Source organism: Cyanistes caeruleus, chromosome 1, assembly GCF_971803275.1.
Source record: "Cyanistes caeruleus chromosome 1, bCyaCae1.hap1.1, whole genome shotgun sequence".
Lineage (NCBI taxonomy): Eukaryota > Metazoa > Chordata > Aves > Passeriformes > Paridae > Cyanistes > Cyanistes caeruleus.
Genome location: NC_141701.1, coordinates 64,478,391 through 64,496,049, shown reverse-complemented (window position 1 = coordinate 64,496,049; position 17,659 = coordinate 64,478,391). Strand labels below are relative to the sequence as shown.

Sequence of the window (17,659 nt, the reverse complement as noted above, 5' to 3'; positions counted from 1 at the left end):
GCGCGCCGGGAAGGGAGCGGGGGCGGGAAGGAGGAGGGATGGATGGATCTGTGTGTGTCCTTCGTCACCTTCCGCGGGATGTCCCCCAGGCAAGCCTTTGGAGCACCGACAGGGCTCGACAGACACAGCAGTCCAGCTGTGGGACACGTCTCTGAATAAACTGCCTGAAACGTATCCCACTCCTCACGCCAAACCACCCAAATAAGTAAAAACCAATACACATTACATCCCATACATCCAGATCCAGAAAACACAGAATTACAGTGGGTCATCTGGTCCAACCTGCCCGGCGCAGGACTGTGTCCAGATGGTTCTCCAATATCTTCAGTGAGGAAGACTCCAGACCCTCTCTGGACAACCTGTTCTAATGCACAATGTGCAACACAACTGCGTAAAATACTTTGTGGTTTTTTGGTTTAGTTTGTTCGTTTGTTTGTTTTGTTTTTTTAATAAAACAAAGCAAAACAAAAGAAAACATCTACCAACCCAGCTTTTTTAAAGCTCTGTCTCGCTGTCAATCCAATGGGATACCGGAGGCCCCAAATCACGGCACCCTGCGGAAGGCCCCACTCACTGCCCTGCACCAGCACACACGGCACCTAGAGCAGTGTGTGCCTTCCCCACTGAAATACAGCCCAAATACAGAATTTAGTGACTACAACGTGACCAAGGACAGCAATCAACTTTCAATGTTTTATTTTTATCTTTTCATTTATCACAGTACAATAATGTAAGTTAACAAAAAAAAACCAAAACAAATCTAGTGCCAATTTCCAGGGTGTCAAGTGCTCCACTCCAAACCACGAGTGTCCATTAGAAAAAGTGTTGCTCCAGGCTTACAGCGACATTACCTTCCAGAGGACTTGGTCATGGAGGATGCCACTATAATTTTGTGCTGTTTCTGGAGAGCAACCCATCCCATGGCTCCAGACTCCACATTTCCCTGAGTTGGGTTTGGTTCATCCCACACCAGCCCACGGGATCTGGGAGAGAAAACGGGCCAAGGGCGTGTGCAATTCAATTTCCATTTTGATAAAAGACAAATCCTGTGGTACATTTTGCCAGGATGGCAAGTCCAAGGTGTGTAAACACAGCCAGAGCAACACAGCAACTGGAGGAAGACGATGGGATAAGTGCAACTAAGGCAAAAGGGAGTAACTTCTGTTTTGACACGATCATGGCAGATTGTTGCGCTGAGGAAACGATTCAGTAGCAAAACAGGTATCACAGTACACCTGGACTACAGAATCAGTGAGACTATAGCTTAAGCTTGATTATTTATATTTACAAATTCTGAAGAATATTTTAAATTGCCTCTTCCTTTCCCTTCCTCCCACAGTTGCAGTCTGCTGCACTTTTGAAAAGCACAGACGCTTGCTTTTACTGAATTTAAGGCTATTATGACAAAAAAAAGTTTACAACTTCCCTCTCCAAAACTAAGTATTAAATTCAATTCACTCTAGAATGTCTTGGATAATTCTAAATACAGCCAACTGTTTTCCACAACAAATCAACTCATTTTTATATTTGGAAGACAAAACAATTTATGCTGCAGAAGTTGGTCTTCATACACATACTTTTGTCCTAGAAACCAAACCACTTAGAACTGCAAGGTAAGTTTAGCTCAGGACACCCACCCTCTGCTGAATACAGATGTGCTGGTGGGAGAGGTTCACTCTCTTTGCCTCAAAGGACCAGACCATCAAAAGATCTGCTACAGAACATCCTGCAGTTAATCCACCTTGCTCTGAGACAGGCTGAAGATGTACTCACACAAGCACATCTAAGGAAGCAGCAATTTCTGGGAAAGACTGCTGGGAAGACAATGTCTGCCTGTTAATGTTCTCACCCAGGAGAAAACTACACAGGAACAGTAGAAATGGACACAGTCCAGCCATGACCGCAGCTCCCAGTTCTCTCCATGGGCAAAGGATACCTGCTTATTATACGTGCACCTGTGAAAGCTCAACTCCTTTGAGAACTCACATTTGGGAGGGTGAGGATCCTTTCCGTCATAGGAAAGTGGTTGATTTTGCATTCCCTGAATTAGGCATGTGTTGCTGGTGGTTTAAGAGTTAGCTGAATCTGGTCCAGAAGCAGCCACAGGCTAGGCTGGGCTTCACAAAAATGCCTACAACAAATGCTTCCTCCTCCTGACCTTAAAGTGCTGAGAAAGTTCAGCACAACAGACTACTTAGCCTGGAAAAAACTTCCACAGTCCTACCATACCAAATCCTAAGATGACAGATAAGGTTCCTAGGAGTCTAGACAATGAAATCCCCCGCAGATGCTGATAAGAGAATTTCATAAGGAAAAAATATAAGCTTGGAGTAATTGGTTAACAGCAAAAAACATGTCAATTCAAATCTTGGTATGGTCAACCAGCATTTTTAGAATACAAGTGACCCTTTCTAGTGCACAGCTATCACTTCATTTGTTCAATGGCATTTTTCACTAAAAAAAAAAAATACGTTCCTCCAATTACGAACATGAAAGACAACACTGTAATAATAACACTTCAGGTATTATTTAAGTTTTATAACTTATCAGAAGTCAAGATCTTCTTACATACATTTCCTATTTTTATCTTGAAGGACAGCTAACCTTAGAACATATGGATAGTGGCTCACTACTTAAGGGCCAATTCTAAACATTCTCAGTCTGACTCATTTGGGATGAAGAGTTTATTTCTTGCACAGAAAGAGGCTCCTTACCAGTCCCTGCTTCGCCAGCCGCTGTGTATCTGGCTGACCTCCCAAGGAGCAGCATCAGTGAAAAAGCAGCTCCTGTACTTTTATGTTACCTACAGGCTGACACGCTCCAGTCTGCTCAGAACCTCTGAGCAGGCACTGCAAAGCTGGCTGAACCCACTCAAAGTTTCTGTCTCCTGGAAAAGCTGACTTCTCACCTAACAGAGAAGGTTAAGCACGGCACATATCTGACCGTGAGACTCAGTCATAACCCTCACACAGACGACATTGCTAAAATAAACCTGTGTCTCTTTGCAACATGTTATAAAAATTCACTGATTGCCTTAACATACTGGAATAATCACTGCATTTTCCCATTAAATATAGCATCATGAGTTCAGTAAATTCAGAAAAAAGTATAAAAAAACTTTCAAAACAGCTTCTTAGTTATACCTTGCTTGAACTGAACCCTTGGTATTTGAGCAGCATGAGTAATCCCATTTCATTTCTCAACATAACTCAAGACAGAACACAAATAATAAAAATACAAATAATCTATAAAAACCACAGTACATCAGAAATCTGTGTAAAAAACATACATCTGTATCAAGGAGCTCAGTAACAACTTAAAGCACCACTCAAAATTAAGTACCATACATGTTACAGTACATTCCATTTATTATGACAATTTAAGGCTAAAATAGGTACGACTCCCTTATAGTCAAGCTTTCTTATATTTATAAATGCATACAAACATTAAGTAGATACAAATGCGTAGGGGTTTTTTATTGCTCTGAACTGTCTACTAGAATGTTCAACTTTCCCAGATGTTGTCTCAGTTTGCCTTTTTCAATCAAGCTGAAGTCCTACAACTGCAACTTACGGCACTTGTACGATTATAGACCTTCTTTGATTTGAGCTGTAAATAAATTCAAAGATATATCAGACATTTGCCCACCATTGAAAACTTCATAACTTAGTGTAACTAAACTATTTTATCATCCATAAGATACACAATTCACAAAGATTAGTTCAGCCATTCTTCAGGAAGGATTTTCTTTTCAAAATATTAGTTCTAACCAAGCGGCAAACAAGACAAACAGCAAGAAATGATTGACTGGTACCAGTCTAACAGACTGGGCTGGGGGAAAAAGACCAAAAAAAAAAAAAAAAAAAAAAAAAAGGAAGCTGGACTGGATATGTGCTCCAAAACAAAGAGCAAACTTTTCTTCTTGCTCATAGAGCAATTATGTTTCCTAATTATGTAAGGCGATGCCTCATTCTGCCAGTGCCAAATTCTTTGACTGTAGCTTGTCCATTTCTTGACCAATATTCCCTTCAATGGTATCACACTGGGCAAGAAAAACCTGAGAATAAAAAGCAAACAAATGTTATTGGATACAGAGTTTGGCACCGGGAGGTATTTTTGAAGAACTGGAAGTGCAGTTTCTATCATGAGTTTGAAGAAGTCAACTCAAAACCACTTTCCAGTTGTTTTGGTAATAGCTTATGCACACCTGCATTTACACAGAATCCAACAGAAACATGACACTGGATAAGGCTAATAAGGATAGTAGCATGGCTGCCCACCATCACCAGTCCTGATGCTGATGTATTTTCAGTTGATCCAAAGTTCATAAACAACAAGAGGAAACATAAAGGTTCAGACAAGTTAGTGCTTCATTCAGTTTGAAACGTGACTTCTAAGCTCTTTTCTAAAACATATACTTCAGAGGCCAAGGCTGGGAGGGACAAACCTGCTCAGTCAAATGTAAAACAAGCTTTCATTAAACCAAGACCTTTTCTACTTCTTAAGACTACAAGGCACCACTGAACCTTCATCTTCATCAGTAGCTGGTGTTCCTCAAAATACAGAAGGCCCCATTCCAAAAAAGGGCAGTCCTTTTTGGGTGTACCAGCAGCCCCTGGTCACTTTGTTTGGGCTGTACACAGCACAACATGCCAGCACTTTAAACCAATACACTGTTTTAGGCCAACCCCAAGGTATGCAAGTACACTGCACTTTCTGAGAAAGGTTCTCCCATTAGCTATTTGCACCTTGCCTTCATTTTTGCTATGTCTGTAACAGACTCAGACAGTCAAACCAGATATTTCATGCTATTTACATTAAAATGATACTAAGAAAGTGCTCTCCTTCTAAAGCAGCAAACTGTTATGCCATGTGAATGTTCCTCAATCATCACACTGCTTGGAATCATCTGTTTCCAACCAATCCCTTGAGCTGTCATCAACTCACGTCTGTAAGAACTTGAGTAATGAAAAAGTGAAGGTGGTAATAACTGGAGTTGCTGGCTGCTACTGTTTCATATTTATCTCCGCACCCTGGAAGATGTGGGACTGCCAGCAGTAGAAGGCAGTTAACAGCTCTCCCTTGCTTTCATGGATACTTAAGAATAACAAGCATAACTTGCCACTGTTTTCTTGTTCTTCCTCTGGAAAAACAAACTGTTGTTGACAGCTCTGATCTGAAACCCCTTAGGTTCTTCTGCAGTCCTCAAAGGGTTCATAACCCACAGCTGCATAATGCTGTGCCTATAAAAGCACATAAGTAATTCTGATCTCTGCTCAACAGAACCTATTCTATGCTTTAACAGCAGTTCTTATACAAAGCCCCACTTACTTCTGCTGTAACTTCACCCAAGAGCAGAGATCCAGTAGCTTCTACTAAGTTGGTAGCCACCAGCCTATTACAAGTTTTGCTGCCCTGGTTGGGCACATGGAATCAAGAGTGTGTTCAGAACCTCCACATAACACAGCCACACCAGCAACCACCTTCATTTCCATTTGCATTAACTGCATTTATCTCAATAACTGAGTACAAAGTCCTTTGTCCTTAAAGCTGCAACTAAAACCATTTCTCCTATGAAGAAGTACTTCTTGGTGGGCTTTCTAAAAAACTTGTGAAACATCAATAGGAAGTGTTTAATAAGGTTACAGTAAAAGAAAAAAATCATTCAACTCTATATATGAATGCAAGGTACTTCCACAAACAATTTTTAGGAGCCCAACTTGGCACTAAAGCTGACACAGTACAAATAAAAACACTAGTACAAGTAGCATCACCATTCATTTATGCAAGTTTAAGTAGAGGGAGCTGAATTCCAGTATTTATTAACAAACTTTCAGTTCAAGGTCTTTGAGAAAACAATGTCTAGGAATTTACAAGGATCATACCATAGCACAGCAATTAAACCCTCCATCCCCAGCACAGCTACTCTGCTGTACGGATCTTAAAGACCTACTCTCCGAAGAAAGCTGGTGCATTGCAATAGAAGCTAAATTTTCTAAAGAACACCCCTGGCAAGGTCAGGAGTAGGTCAGCAGGAGGTCCAGTTCACTGCATCCTTGTGCCCAGACCTCAATCATTACTCCAGTCCTCCAAGATTCAAAAAAGGAGGAATGATCAATCCTGATGTCTTTATAAGTTATGAGGATTACTTCACACTGTCAGGCAGCCATAAGACAAACTACTAATGTAAATGACAAACATTATCTGAAAACAGCATGAACTATGAAAATCTGTATTTTGTGTGCTGTTTTATAAAGCTATTAAATACCTCTCAAAGGGAAGTCATACAAAATACCAACGTAAGAACAAACACTGAAAAACTCTGAACAGTTCATTTCCACAAACTCTTGGTATATAAGTGCCCAGCATTCACGGAGGAAAAAAAAAAGGAAAAAAAACCAAAAACAATCAAGAAAACTCACCTGGACCCTCTTCACCAACCCCTTCTTTTTCAGTTTGCAGTCACTGAAATTCTCTGGCAAATTCTGCAAACAAGTTGATGCAGGTTAATTCTGAAATGTATATATCAGACTTACAGCAAAAACTGGAGTTATCAAAGAATCTTCTGAATAGGCATCCTGAAAATGCCATGCCCACTCAGTAAGGGTGATTACACAGGAAAGAAAAAGTTATTAAAAAGTCAGGGATTCAGCATGCTGACTGCAAAGAACAGAGCTGGCAAATCTACCATGTTTCTTTAGGGAATATACAACAACAGACCGTGGTGTGTGTTAACTCTTCAGCTGAGCTTCATCCTCAGGGTTTTTTTCAGAGATTATAACATGAACAAATTTCTTACAAATACATTAACTCAACCACTTGGCATCTCCGCAATGTTTTCATGGAAGGCAACAGATGTGAAGTTACACAATGTCAGCTTTTAACTTAATTCAAACTGCATCATTTTCTGTACTCCTACCACCCATTACGTTCATTTATGTCATCCTGGCCAGTGTTACATGCTTTGTCCTTTTCGAGCTATGTGAAATTTGGGTGCTGCTGAGGAATGGTGCTCAGGTTTATGGGTTTTTTTTTTTTTAAACAGGTAAAACACCTGTACAGATTATTATCATTATATAAAGTTTATGTGAACATTCTTAAAAACACTGGGTTCTCACTGGTAAAGACAGATAAAAATCTTGGGAGTTTCTCACTAGTTTACCTTTTATTTTCCACCCTAACTCCAGACCAAGAATACAGGTTTCCCTAACATTATCTGTTTCATTTCAGCCAAAATGCGAGCACAGCTGGGAGGTTTAGATACATAAACGTTTGTAAAAATCAAACAACAAACAAAACAAAAAAAATAAAGATGTTCTTTTATTTTGTTGTTCAGACAAATGGATTTTACTCCTCCTGTTTTGTTGCCCATGCTGTGTGCACTGGTGTGAGGCACTTCAGCTGAGCTGCAGGCCATGACACCTCCCTATGGGAACATTCCTTATCTCCTCAGGGGTATTTCTCTAAACTGCTGTTTCCCCCTTTGGCCCTAACAGCATAATAGCTGGAGTGGAAAGCTACAGCCTAGTTTCCATTACTGAAACTTGGTAGGAAAGTTATAAAAACTGTAGTCAGCATACACGCTAAGCGGAGATGAAATGGAGGATGGAGCAGGGTGGAAAGTTACCAACCCAGATATAACAACATGGGAAATTATAGGGAGAAAATGCAGTTGCTGCTCTCTGGATGGAATGTGGTCAGCATGCCCAGCTTCCCACACACAATACACACTATGGGGGCCTAAAAAGAGATGGACTGGAGACACCATGGCCAGGGTCTGTCCAAATCCTGCAAGAGGAGGAACATGGTGGTACCTTGTAGCTGATAAGCCACTTAACAGCTGTCAGCCAAGGAAGGAAAAAGATTTCCTGCTGTTGAACCAGCAACCATGGCAAGATCACAGATGCCCACCTCCATTCCAAAGCTTACCTTGGATGCAATTCTAATGTATAGCTCCAGCCCCAAAGGTCACCTCAGAATACTGACATCACCCACCTTCAAAGTACAACCACCCCACACTGAACATGATGCATGACTAGACACTCTAGCTCCACCTAAACATAAAATTAGTATAAGAGTAACTTAAAAATGGCATAAAAATAGGGAAGACTCCATATTTGGGGATTAGAGCTGGTTAGTTAGTATATTACTTCAAATACGTTTTTGCAGCCAGATACTACCACCAGCAATCCTGTCAGAGTTTTCTATTGTATTAATAAAGGAAGGTTATTCCATAAACTGGTAAAGTGAATCCTTTAAGGGCACTTACAGTCACTGGCAGCAGGTAAAATATTTGACTGTGGATACCCAGGGGGAGGTCCCTGTTAAGCTGTTGTGTCCTGAACTTGTCCCTGAAACTTGCCTGGGGCACCAACAGACTGATTAAAGGAGTGGAGGTCCAGGAGGAGCCTCTCTGTTTGCATGTGACCCCAAGCAAGTCAGCTGAACCACCCTCCCATCAAGTGGACTGCCCAGGGAAGGGTCCCCATAACAGAACATTGACAGACTGGTGGGGCACGAGGGTCTCAGCTAACCTGAGCTTTGGGGTTTTGTTTGAAAACACAAATCACAAATCAAACAGAAACAAATCAAACAGAAAGGGCTGGAGAAAACCTCCCTTTTCACATGACAATGCTCCTTGAGCTTTAGAAATACCTTGCTCTGAAGACCCGATTTCATGTTTACAACTCATGCTAAGAGATTAAAGAATTATAGTAGGAAATGCTTATCACATTTTTATTGATCCAGATAAAATCAAAAAGTTTAGTAATAGGGTCTCATCTTATTGTACGTGGAAAAACTTCCCAGACGTCTGGGAAATGTTCATTACAGGAACAGCGATGGGGTTTTTTTCAGAATATTTCTTTCTTTTAATCTTTGAAATACTAATTTTGTATGAATTTACCCAATGACAAGTATAGCAGAGTCAAGAAGCCAGTTAAATTTCATCAGAACAGCATGGTAATTTAAGTAAGTTCTACAGAGGAGCTATAATTTAAAAAAAAATCCTCGGGAAAGGAGGATGAGCCACCAGAGCATAACTATGAGTCGATAGCACTACCAATGTCCTCTATACATGCAACTTGACAGATTTGTTGTGAACTTATGTTAACAAAATCAGTAACTGGTATTTCAGAAGAGAAAGCTTTTTTTCAATTCTTAGAATAATCTGTTCCCTTCAATATTGTCTTTCTAGATGAAAAAAATCTGCTATTTAATAGAAGACCATCTTGAGGATAAAAGTGAGTGCTCACACTGCGATATTGGAGAAAACATTCATTAAATCAGAGCTGGTTCACAAGTACATACTGTCATGACCATGAATTAATATATTCCTACTGATCTCAGAAAAATTTTGATTTTTCTTGAGAAAGCCTTTCAGATATTTAAAAACCTGAGCCAGATGACCAAGTAAAGCATTTCCTGTGTTCTTCTCACTGAGATTTGAAATAGTGTATTTTGACTTAAATTTCTGGACCAAATGTCTAACTGATGAAATAAATAGCACATGTGCAAATGCACACACACAAATCTTCAAGTGTTGAGCAAGACTCAATTGAATTCTTCCTGAAGAAAACTTCTAAGATCTGTGGCTAATGGCACTGGTCTGACTGTATCAGACTAATTAAAATTTTGTAGGAGGCAATGAAAGCAGTAGCTGTTTAAACACATTTACGTTTATGTTGCAATTATGTTACTATGCTTAAGATACAGATGCTCTACCAAAAAGCATTTTACTTCATAACTTTCTTTCACATCTCTGGCAGTGACAACACTGTATTTTTTCTCTCACACCCCACTACTGTATGACTATGAACTTCTCCACCTTCCAAATTCCATCTTTTAAATTCACAATTATTGAATGCATGGTGTCTAGTTCAGTTCCCAACTCAGCTCCTCTAATTAATAAGCTTGTCTGCTACCAGCAAGAGAGTTATACTCCTAGAACAGAAAGAAAATATGCAGGCTTTCTCATCCTTATCGTCTGTAACCAACCAAAATTTCATTTTGCATCTAACTGTACAGTTGTGAGTGAACCAAATAACACACAGCAGCTGAGACACCTTAATGAGCTGTGAACATTCTGAGAAAGAAAAAAAATGGAACATTTGTAGTGAGAGCTTGATAGTATGTTTGACTTCTACAATGCATCATTCATTCTTCTCAATCACATTTTCCCCCTCAGAATTTTTTAACATGCTCTTGACTCAATCAACAGCACCTCTGTATGTTCAGTAGCATTTAACAGATGTGTCAGAACTAGCTTTTTACTCGCTTGCTGAAAAGAACACTAATTACTTACATAAACCAATTCTACAACAGAATACTTTACTGCTTTGCATTTCTATCTGCCATTTTTTACTCCAGTGGAATTAATTTATTGTTCATACACCCCTCATTACCATTCTGTACTGCTGCCTCCATACACTGTACAACCACAGTACAGCTGAGTGCTGCCTCAGTAAGCTGGTGGCCTGTTTATCTGACCTGGTGTAATACCAGCATTCTGAATGCCCACATTTTATGTAAAGATTCCACCCACCTACATGTATTTCATCTGCAAGATTGCACATTAGTCCAGTTTTCATGACAAATCTCACAGCTAGCTTTGTATATTAAAAGAAACAAATATGTGCAATGTAACTGCAATAAGCAGTAATACAAATCCTCAGTAAAAAAAAACCAAAAACATTGTACTAGACCTAAAATCCCTTGTCCAGTACTATTTAGAAAAGGAGATAAATCACAGCATGCTTTCTGTTTAAACCACACAAAAAGTACCAGAGTTAAAAGTAAACTTGGGAAATTCAGTTTGGATTCATCAGGAGGCAGTGAAACAGCTTTACAAAAATGCCCACAGGGTTCCAGATTACCAGTACTGAGCTTTTTTCTAAATAGGATTTGGTATCAAAAATTGAAGGGAGTCAGAAATAAACTTTAACCCCATCCAACTGAGACAGTTGTCACCTTATTGATATTTTCATGACAACATGTAGTAAATCTGCCTCTTCAAACAGGGAATCAGTTATATAAAGTCTTTGGCTGTCTAACAGTATTCAATAACTGCCAGCACAGTATTCTCCTTTACAAGAGGCACAAAAGGAAAAAGAAATTTGAAGACTTCAAAATACTTAGAATACAGCAATTTTTTTACAAAAGTATTTAGAATGGTTGGCATTAACACACAGCAAAGACTGTGTTATCATCATAGGCTCACAATACAAAAGCAGCCAATTAGTTAGTAAGCTTCCCACCATTCCCAGGAACACATCCATATTACATAGCATTTGATGATGGCCAGTTCAAATCATTACTCTGATTTAGTACACTGCTGAATTTTTTCAAAGAGTCCATCAAATCAAACTTCATTTGTTTCACCAGTTACAGGTATTTGCATGGCATATTTCTGAAAAAAAAATCCTAGAAAAGGTCACTGTACCAAGGAGGAGACCCAAAGACACCACTACCACAGAAAAGCAGCATTTTTCCCTTCAGAGCAGGCAATTATGATCTTGATATGCAACATAATTATATAATGAGCTTTACAGAGAATGACCAGCAGACAGAGAAACAGAGTAAGGAAACACCCTGGCTGGAGCAATCTTCTATTTATCTCTGTACAAGACCCTTATTCTCATCCAGCTCTCAGCTACTACATGATACAGGAATATGTACATTATACTCTGGAAATGTAATGTAAGGTTATGATCCACTAATGACTGCGAAGCACTTGGATAGCCAAAAATAAATTTCTTAGTACATTAAAATATCAAGTAAGTTTCTGTTGGGATTTAACCTTCTTCTGCAGTTAGTTACTTACAATAGCATCAATCTGTTCAAGTGTCTTCATGAACTGCTCTGCAGTTCCTTTTATCCTCTTGTCCAGCTGTTTTAGTGCTTCTGCTTGGAGATCCTTTGCTAAAAATCCCTGAAGAAGAAAAAACAAAATTATCCCCTACCCTACACAATACCCACCTTAGAAAATCCATTAATCCACAATAGCAGAAAGTATCTTTTACAGTTTCTGTATTTTCAAGCATGATAGGGACTCAAATCTTAATCTGTATTCTTCTGTATTTTATCAATTTTTGACATGGTAAATGCAAGATATGTTAGGTTTACTAAAATGATAAACATGTAATAGACCTTCTTCTTTGGACTTTGAGAGAACTCCAAGATTTTCCAGATAAAAAAGAATGTAATTTATCCCATATGAAACAATATTTACCTTTTTCCAAACAGTGCTATGTCTCTATTTAGCAAACTCATAAATAGCATTTGGAACTCACTAAGTATTACTGACTCTTGGACTTGTAGGAGGGACAGCCTATTATTGACTACTCCAAAACATTCAAACTGTTTTGTTTGGGTTTTTTTTAACAGACATACCTACAAAATTGCTTTGCAAAGATAAAAAGTTATACGAAACTGGCATACCTTCTGGATACTTGTGAACTCTTTATTAACTTCCTCTAACTTATTAGCTATTTGCTCCACTGACTTCTCCAAATCTTTTAACTTCTTTAATTCAGCCTCCTCTTCTGGACTATTCTGTGTATTCAAAAGTACAACATTCACAACTAAGGAACAAATAAAGATACAATGCAGCTAAAAAGCAGAAGTGCTGATAAAGACAAAAAGGCTTCTGAAGGTTTAGAATACACACTACACTGTGGATATTCTTTCCATATCTCAATACCTACCAAATAAGCTTCTTCCAAAGCTTAATTACAAATATACTTAAATCAGCAATGTATATAAACACATTTAATGAGATTAGTTTGAAGGGAAAAGAAAAAGTGCCATTTTTTTTTTCTTTTTGTCAATTTTTAATTTCTAAAGTATAGGCAACATTTACATCACAAGATTATTACTTCATCCTCAACTTGCAAAGCCACCCACAAATCATTTCACCAGAAATAACTCAGATGATCAAGACTCAGTAGCCACAGTTGGGAAAGTTTTTTTAAAACCAGAAAAATAAAATGAGCAGATAAGGTCATCAGTACAAAGGAGGTTCATGAGCACTGATGACAGATTAGGCAGAGTCTTGGCAATAATGTAAAGCAGAAGCCAGTCAATAATGTAATTTCAGAAAAGTACAAACTGCAGTTATATGCAGTGTAACAAGAGATTGAACTCAACTTTGTGGATAGGTATACAAAATTAGGTTAATGCTGCAGCTTTGTTTCTATGTTCAGCAGCTGACTTACTGACAAAAATGATGATAGATTAAGGGGGAAAAAAGATCCAAAGGCAATGCTTACCCTTTTCCCAATCAACATGACTTTGCAACCGTTTTTAACACCAAGTGCTGATAATGGTTGTTCCAATTCTTTCAGAGACTTTCCTAAATGAAGAATGAGAGAGGAAAAAAACAGTTAAAGTATAGTAAGTAGCATAAGAATGTCTTTTTGAAGACATTCAGAAAATGGACACCTGAGAGTGACTAAGATAAAAGCTTATCATCTATAAGAAACACGGCAATTTAATTATAAGTTACCTTTGTATATCAGTTTCTGAAAAGGAACTGGGACTCCAGTGACTTGTTCAATAAGTACAGCCATGTCTTGTAGTGTAGGTTCACCATTTTCTTGCTGAGAAGCAACTTGAATACTGTGCTTTTCATTACCTAGTAGAAAAACATAGTAACAGTAGTACTTATTGTAACCTAGAAAATATTACAGAGAATTAATCTCTAATAATTATTACCATTAATGCATAAAGTTCTCAAATCACAGATTCTCATGAATAATCGTAATTTTCAATCAAATTATTCTACTGCACTTCCTTCCTCTTGAAGAGACTGACCTCAGCTGAAAATTTTGGTTTACATTGGAATAACCTTACGAGTTTCACTGGATGCATTTTACTGCCATAATTTAGCTCCTGCTAAATATTATTCTCTATCTGTTTTTAAGAATACAGATGGTGTCCAGACATCCCACAAGCGAAAGCATGAAAGTCCACACCTTCCTGATGTATCCCACTTCCTACTTGTGGGAACTTCTAATGACATGAGTCTTTGGTATCTGAGACAATTTATCACTTCATATGCTCCCTTCTCCTCAAACATGAGGAACGAGCAATCATTGTCTATCCTGTTTCATCTCTACCACCAACCAGAGAGAATTCTCAGAACACAAAAACTATTTCTCCCCATACATTACTGATAAGCAGACATAACCACTTGGAGAAGTCCCAGTTTATCTGCCACCTTCCACTTATGGAGCATCCTATTCAGACTTCCTAAGATTACTTGCATGCAAACAGGAGGGCGTTCTTAGGGAAAGAAAAGGAGTATGCTTATTAATCTCTGCTTTGCAACAGACCCTTTCTACAACCCTCTGCTGCCACACACTTAAGGTCTGTCAATCTGAAAGCACCCACAGGAATCAACCATCTCTGGCTCCAAGGGAAATCGAAACAGGAATTTTTTACTCTGCAGGAAGAGAGAATTTGACACATACCAGAAGGAAAACTATTCTCATGCCACTAATGTAAAGTGCACATATCTTTTACAAAGGACAGTGCTAGAAAAATTGATTTTAAAATGCTCCAGCCTCCCACATTCACATGACAAGTGACACTGTAGCCTCAAAAATTTTAAAGTGCTAATTAAATTTGTTATTCCAAGACAATTTTAAGCTTAAAATCACATTATGCACCTCTCACCCAAGCATATTCCATAAACAACCCTTCTTACCACTTTGTTTAGGGGTAAAAACACCAAACCACAAAATACAACCTTGGTATATTTCAAAAGGTCCTTTTAATATATGCAACTGTTTTGTGTAAGGGCTCTGCCCCTGAGCATTTGAGAGGAAAAAAAACCCAAACAAACATTAACTGAGGAAAAAAAACAGATGAAGTTTGTCTAACAATAGAACAAGTTTAATTACAAATTATGAGTACCACTTTGGACAGACTGTAAATAAATTTTAATTTAAATTCACAGTAGAGTGAAATAACCATAAAAAACAACTCATGGGTTGCTCCAAGTGCCAGAGCTGAGATTCCCCTGCAGCCCACAGCGAAGACCATGGTGAAGCAGCCATGGCCCAGCAACCCATGGAGGATCCCACACCAGAACAGGTGGATGCCAGAGAGGAGGCTGTGAGCCTGTGAGAAGCCAGTGTTGGAGCAGGGTTCTGGCAGGGACTTGCAGACCCATGGAGAAAGAAGCCCACGCTGGAGCAGGTTTGCTGGCAGGACTTGTCACCCTGTGGGGGATGCACACTGGAGCAGTCTGTTCCAGAAGGACTGCAATCCATGAGAGGAGCCCACACTGGAGCAGGGGAAGAGTGTGAGTAGTCCTCCCCCTGAGGAGGAAGGAGCAGCAGAGGCAACGTATGATGAACTGACTGGAGCCCCCATTCCCCCGCACTGCTCAGGCAGGAGGAATTAGAGAATTCAGGAGGAAAGTTAACCCTGGGGGAAAAGTTGTTTTTTCCCTTTTAGTTCTCACTGTTCTACTCTGATTTGAATGTTAATAAACTACGTGTCCCCAAGTTAAGTCTGTTTTGCCCATGAGTGTTCTCTCCCTGCCCTTCTCTCAAGCCACGAGCCTTTTGTTGCATTTTCTGTCCCCTGCCCAGCTGAGGAGGGGAGTGACAGAGTGGCTTTGGTGGGCATCTGATGTCCATCCAGGGTCCGCCCACCACGCTTGAAGATTACCAAGTCACACATGTGGCTCTGCTGCTGTTCTGTTTCTCAGCCCTAATTTCCATCTTTCCCCACTTCCATTCATGCACACAAAACTTTACTAAAATTGTTTTATGCGAAGTGGTCAAGCTGCATCTGACAGCTGCAGGTGTAAATCAGACAGATGAAGCCCGAACTGAACAAAGGCTTCTATTTGCTATCTATTAATGACAAAGTCATTATCAGGTAAGAAAACAATTAGAAAGACAAAAACATTCTCAGACAAGCAGGGTGTTGGCAAACAACAAGATGCTGGAATTATAAATATGTCAAATCATTAAATTACTGACACCTTTGCAAAATGAAAACCCTCAGATCAAATGGAGCTCTCTGAAGGCACTAGTAAAAGCACATGAATCATCATGATTCAAACAGATAATTCTACAAAATTCTTCACCAAAGACTCTTAAACAAAGCTACCAGGTGATAAAAGGAAACATTTTAACATAACAATTTGAAACACAATTTGAAAATATTAATGAGCAAGCAGAAATAAATAAGTTTTAGAGATGGAAAGAACATTACCAACATAGTGCAAAAAAAACAAAGGCAGAATTTATTATTCAATAATTTTTTTAAAAAAACACAATAAAAAATTACTAAGTTTTGCTAACTCAGCAGGACACCTTGCTGATTTAATACCTTACTATCTTCTTCATTCCTCCTACTGTCTCACTTAGATCCACTTCAAAAATTAACCACGGTGTTTCCCATCTTATTTTTAAGAACTGTGACGTCCAAGCTATTCTCATCCATCTACAGTAACGTTTTATATTTATCGATACAGGCCTACCTTCCTCTCCACCTTTTTCTCCCTCTTCTGGTTTTTCTTTCAGAGGTGGAAAAAATCCCAACTGTGTCAGCTGACCTTTGAGTGACCCATTCCATCAGGTCAGCACCCACCTGTCCCACTGAAGAAACCACTTTCTGTTGCAGCTCACTAGCTATAAACATCCAAGCCTCTTCAACAAACCAGAAGAAAGCCTACTGGGTAGCACTGCTTTTAACACACAGTGCTGACCTCAGCAGCATATTTCATCTAAATGAATTTTACCCAAACAACAGAATCACAGAATGGGTCAGCTTGAAGGGACCACAGTGGGTCATCTGCTCCAATTTCCCTGCTCAAGCAGGGTCACCCTAGAGCACATGGCACAGGATTGTGTCCAGACAGCTCTTGAATATCTCCAATGAGGGAGACTCCACAACCTCTCTGGTCAACTTCTACCAAGGCACAGTCACTCCCACAGTAAAGAAGATCTTCCTCATATTCAGGTGGAACTTCCTGCGCATCAGTTTCTACCCATCGCTATTGCTGAACTATTGCTGTTGCTGAGCACCACTGAGAAAGAGTCTGACTCCATCTTCCTGGCATCCCTCCTTTAGATATTAATTCACAACAACGAGGTCCCTTCTGTTATCTCTCCTCGAGGCTGGACAGCCTGTTATTCCTTTTAAGATCATGATCCTCGCCGCCCCCAGACGACCTCTGCTCTGCGCTCGCTGGCAAAGGCCGTCGTGTCACCCCTTCCCACCACCACCCTTGCAGCACACCTACGCCTGCCATCCAGCTGGAGGAGACACTGGCATGCCGTAGCCAGTAAGGAGTGATGATGGCAGGACGGCAGGAGCTGGGATGGGCCCCAGGCGGAGCGGGGCCGGGCTGTGCCCCGCCGAGGCCGCCCCCGCTCGCCCCCAGCGCCGGTGCGGCCGCGGCCCGCCCGCCCCACAGCGCCCCGTGCCGCTCCGGGCCGGGCGGGGATGGCGGGCAGCGGGGCGGGGAAGGGCCGGGAGCGGCCCCCGCGGCCGGAGATGCGCCCCCCGCCCGCTGCCCCTGGCGCTTACTGTAAGTGACGGTGACGGTCACCGGGGCTCCGGGCGCCGCCATCTCGCCCCGCCACAGGAACCGTCGGCGGCGCTGCCGGGGCGCGCCCGGAGCGCGTCACTTCCGCAG

At 40.3% G+C, this 17,659-nt stretch overlaps 1 protein-coding gene across 1 annotated transcript; it reads right to left on the bottom strand.

Annotated features, from left to right (window-relative positions):
- Positions 1-679: 679 nt before the first annotated feature.
- On the bottom strand, positions 680-17,628 carry BAG1 (BAG cochaperone 1). Its single transcript, XM_086896247.1, has 7 exons — positions 17,551-17,628; positions 13,505-13,633; positions 13,269-13,351; positions 12,439-12,552; positions 11,822-11,929; positions 6,423-6,485; positions 680-4,057 (listed from the first exon to the last, which is right to left on the bottom strand). The coding sequence occupies exons 1-7, from the start codon at positions 17,591-17,593 to the stop codon at positions 3,968-3,970; spliced, it is 630 nt and encodes a 209-aa protein (XP_086752373.1). The 5' UTR covers positions 17,594-17,628; the 3' UTR covers positions 680-3,967.
- Positions 17,629-17,659: the final 31 nt, after the last annotated feature.

Bases quoted from the DNA above. Each gene is read 5' to 3' on its own strand.
- BAG1 (XM_086896247.1), bottom strand. From the start codon at position 17,593: ATGGCGGCGCCCGGAGCCCCGGTGACCGTCACCGTCACTTACA. The intron at 12,553-13,268 runs GTAAGCATTGCC...TTGAATACACAG, and splicing joins TCATGTTGATTGGGAAAAGG to AATAGTCCAGAAGAGGAGGC. The intron at 11,930-12,438 runs GTATGCCAGTTT...TTTCTTCTTCAG, and splicing joins AGTTCACAAGTATCCAGAAG to GGATTTTTAGCAAAGGATCT.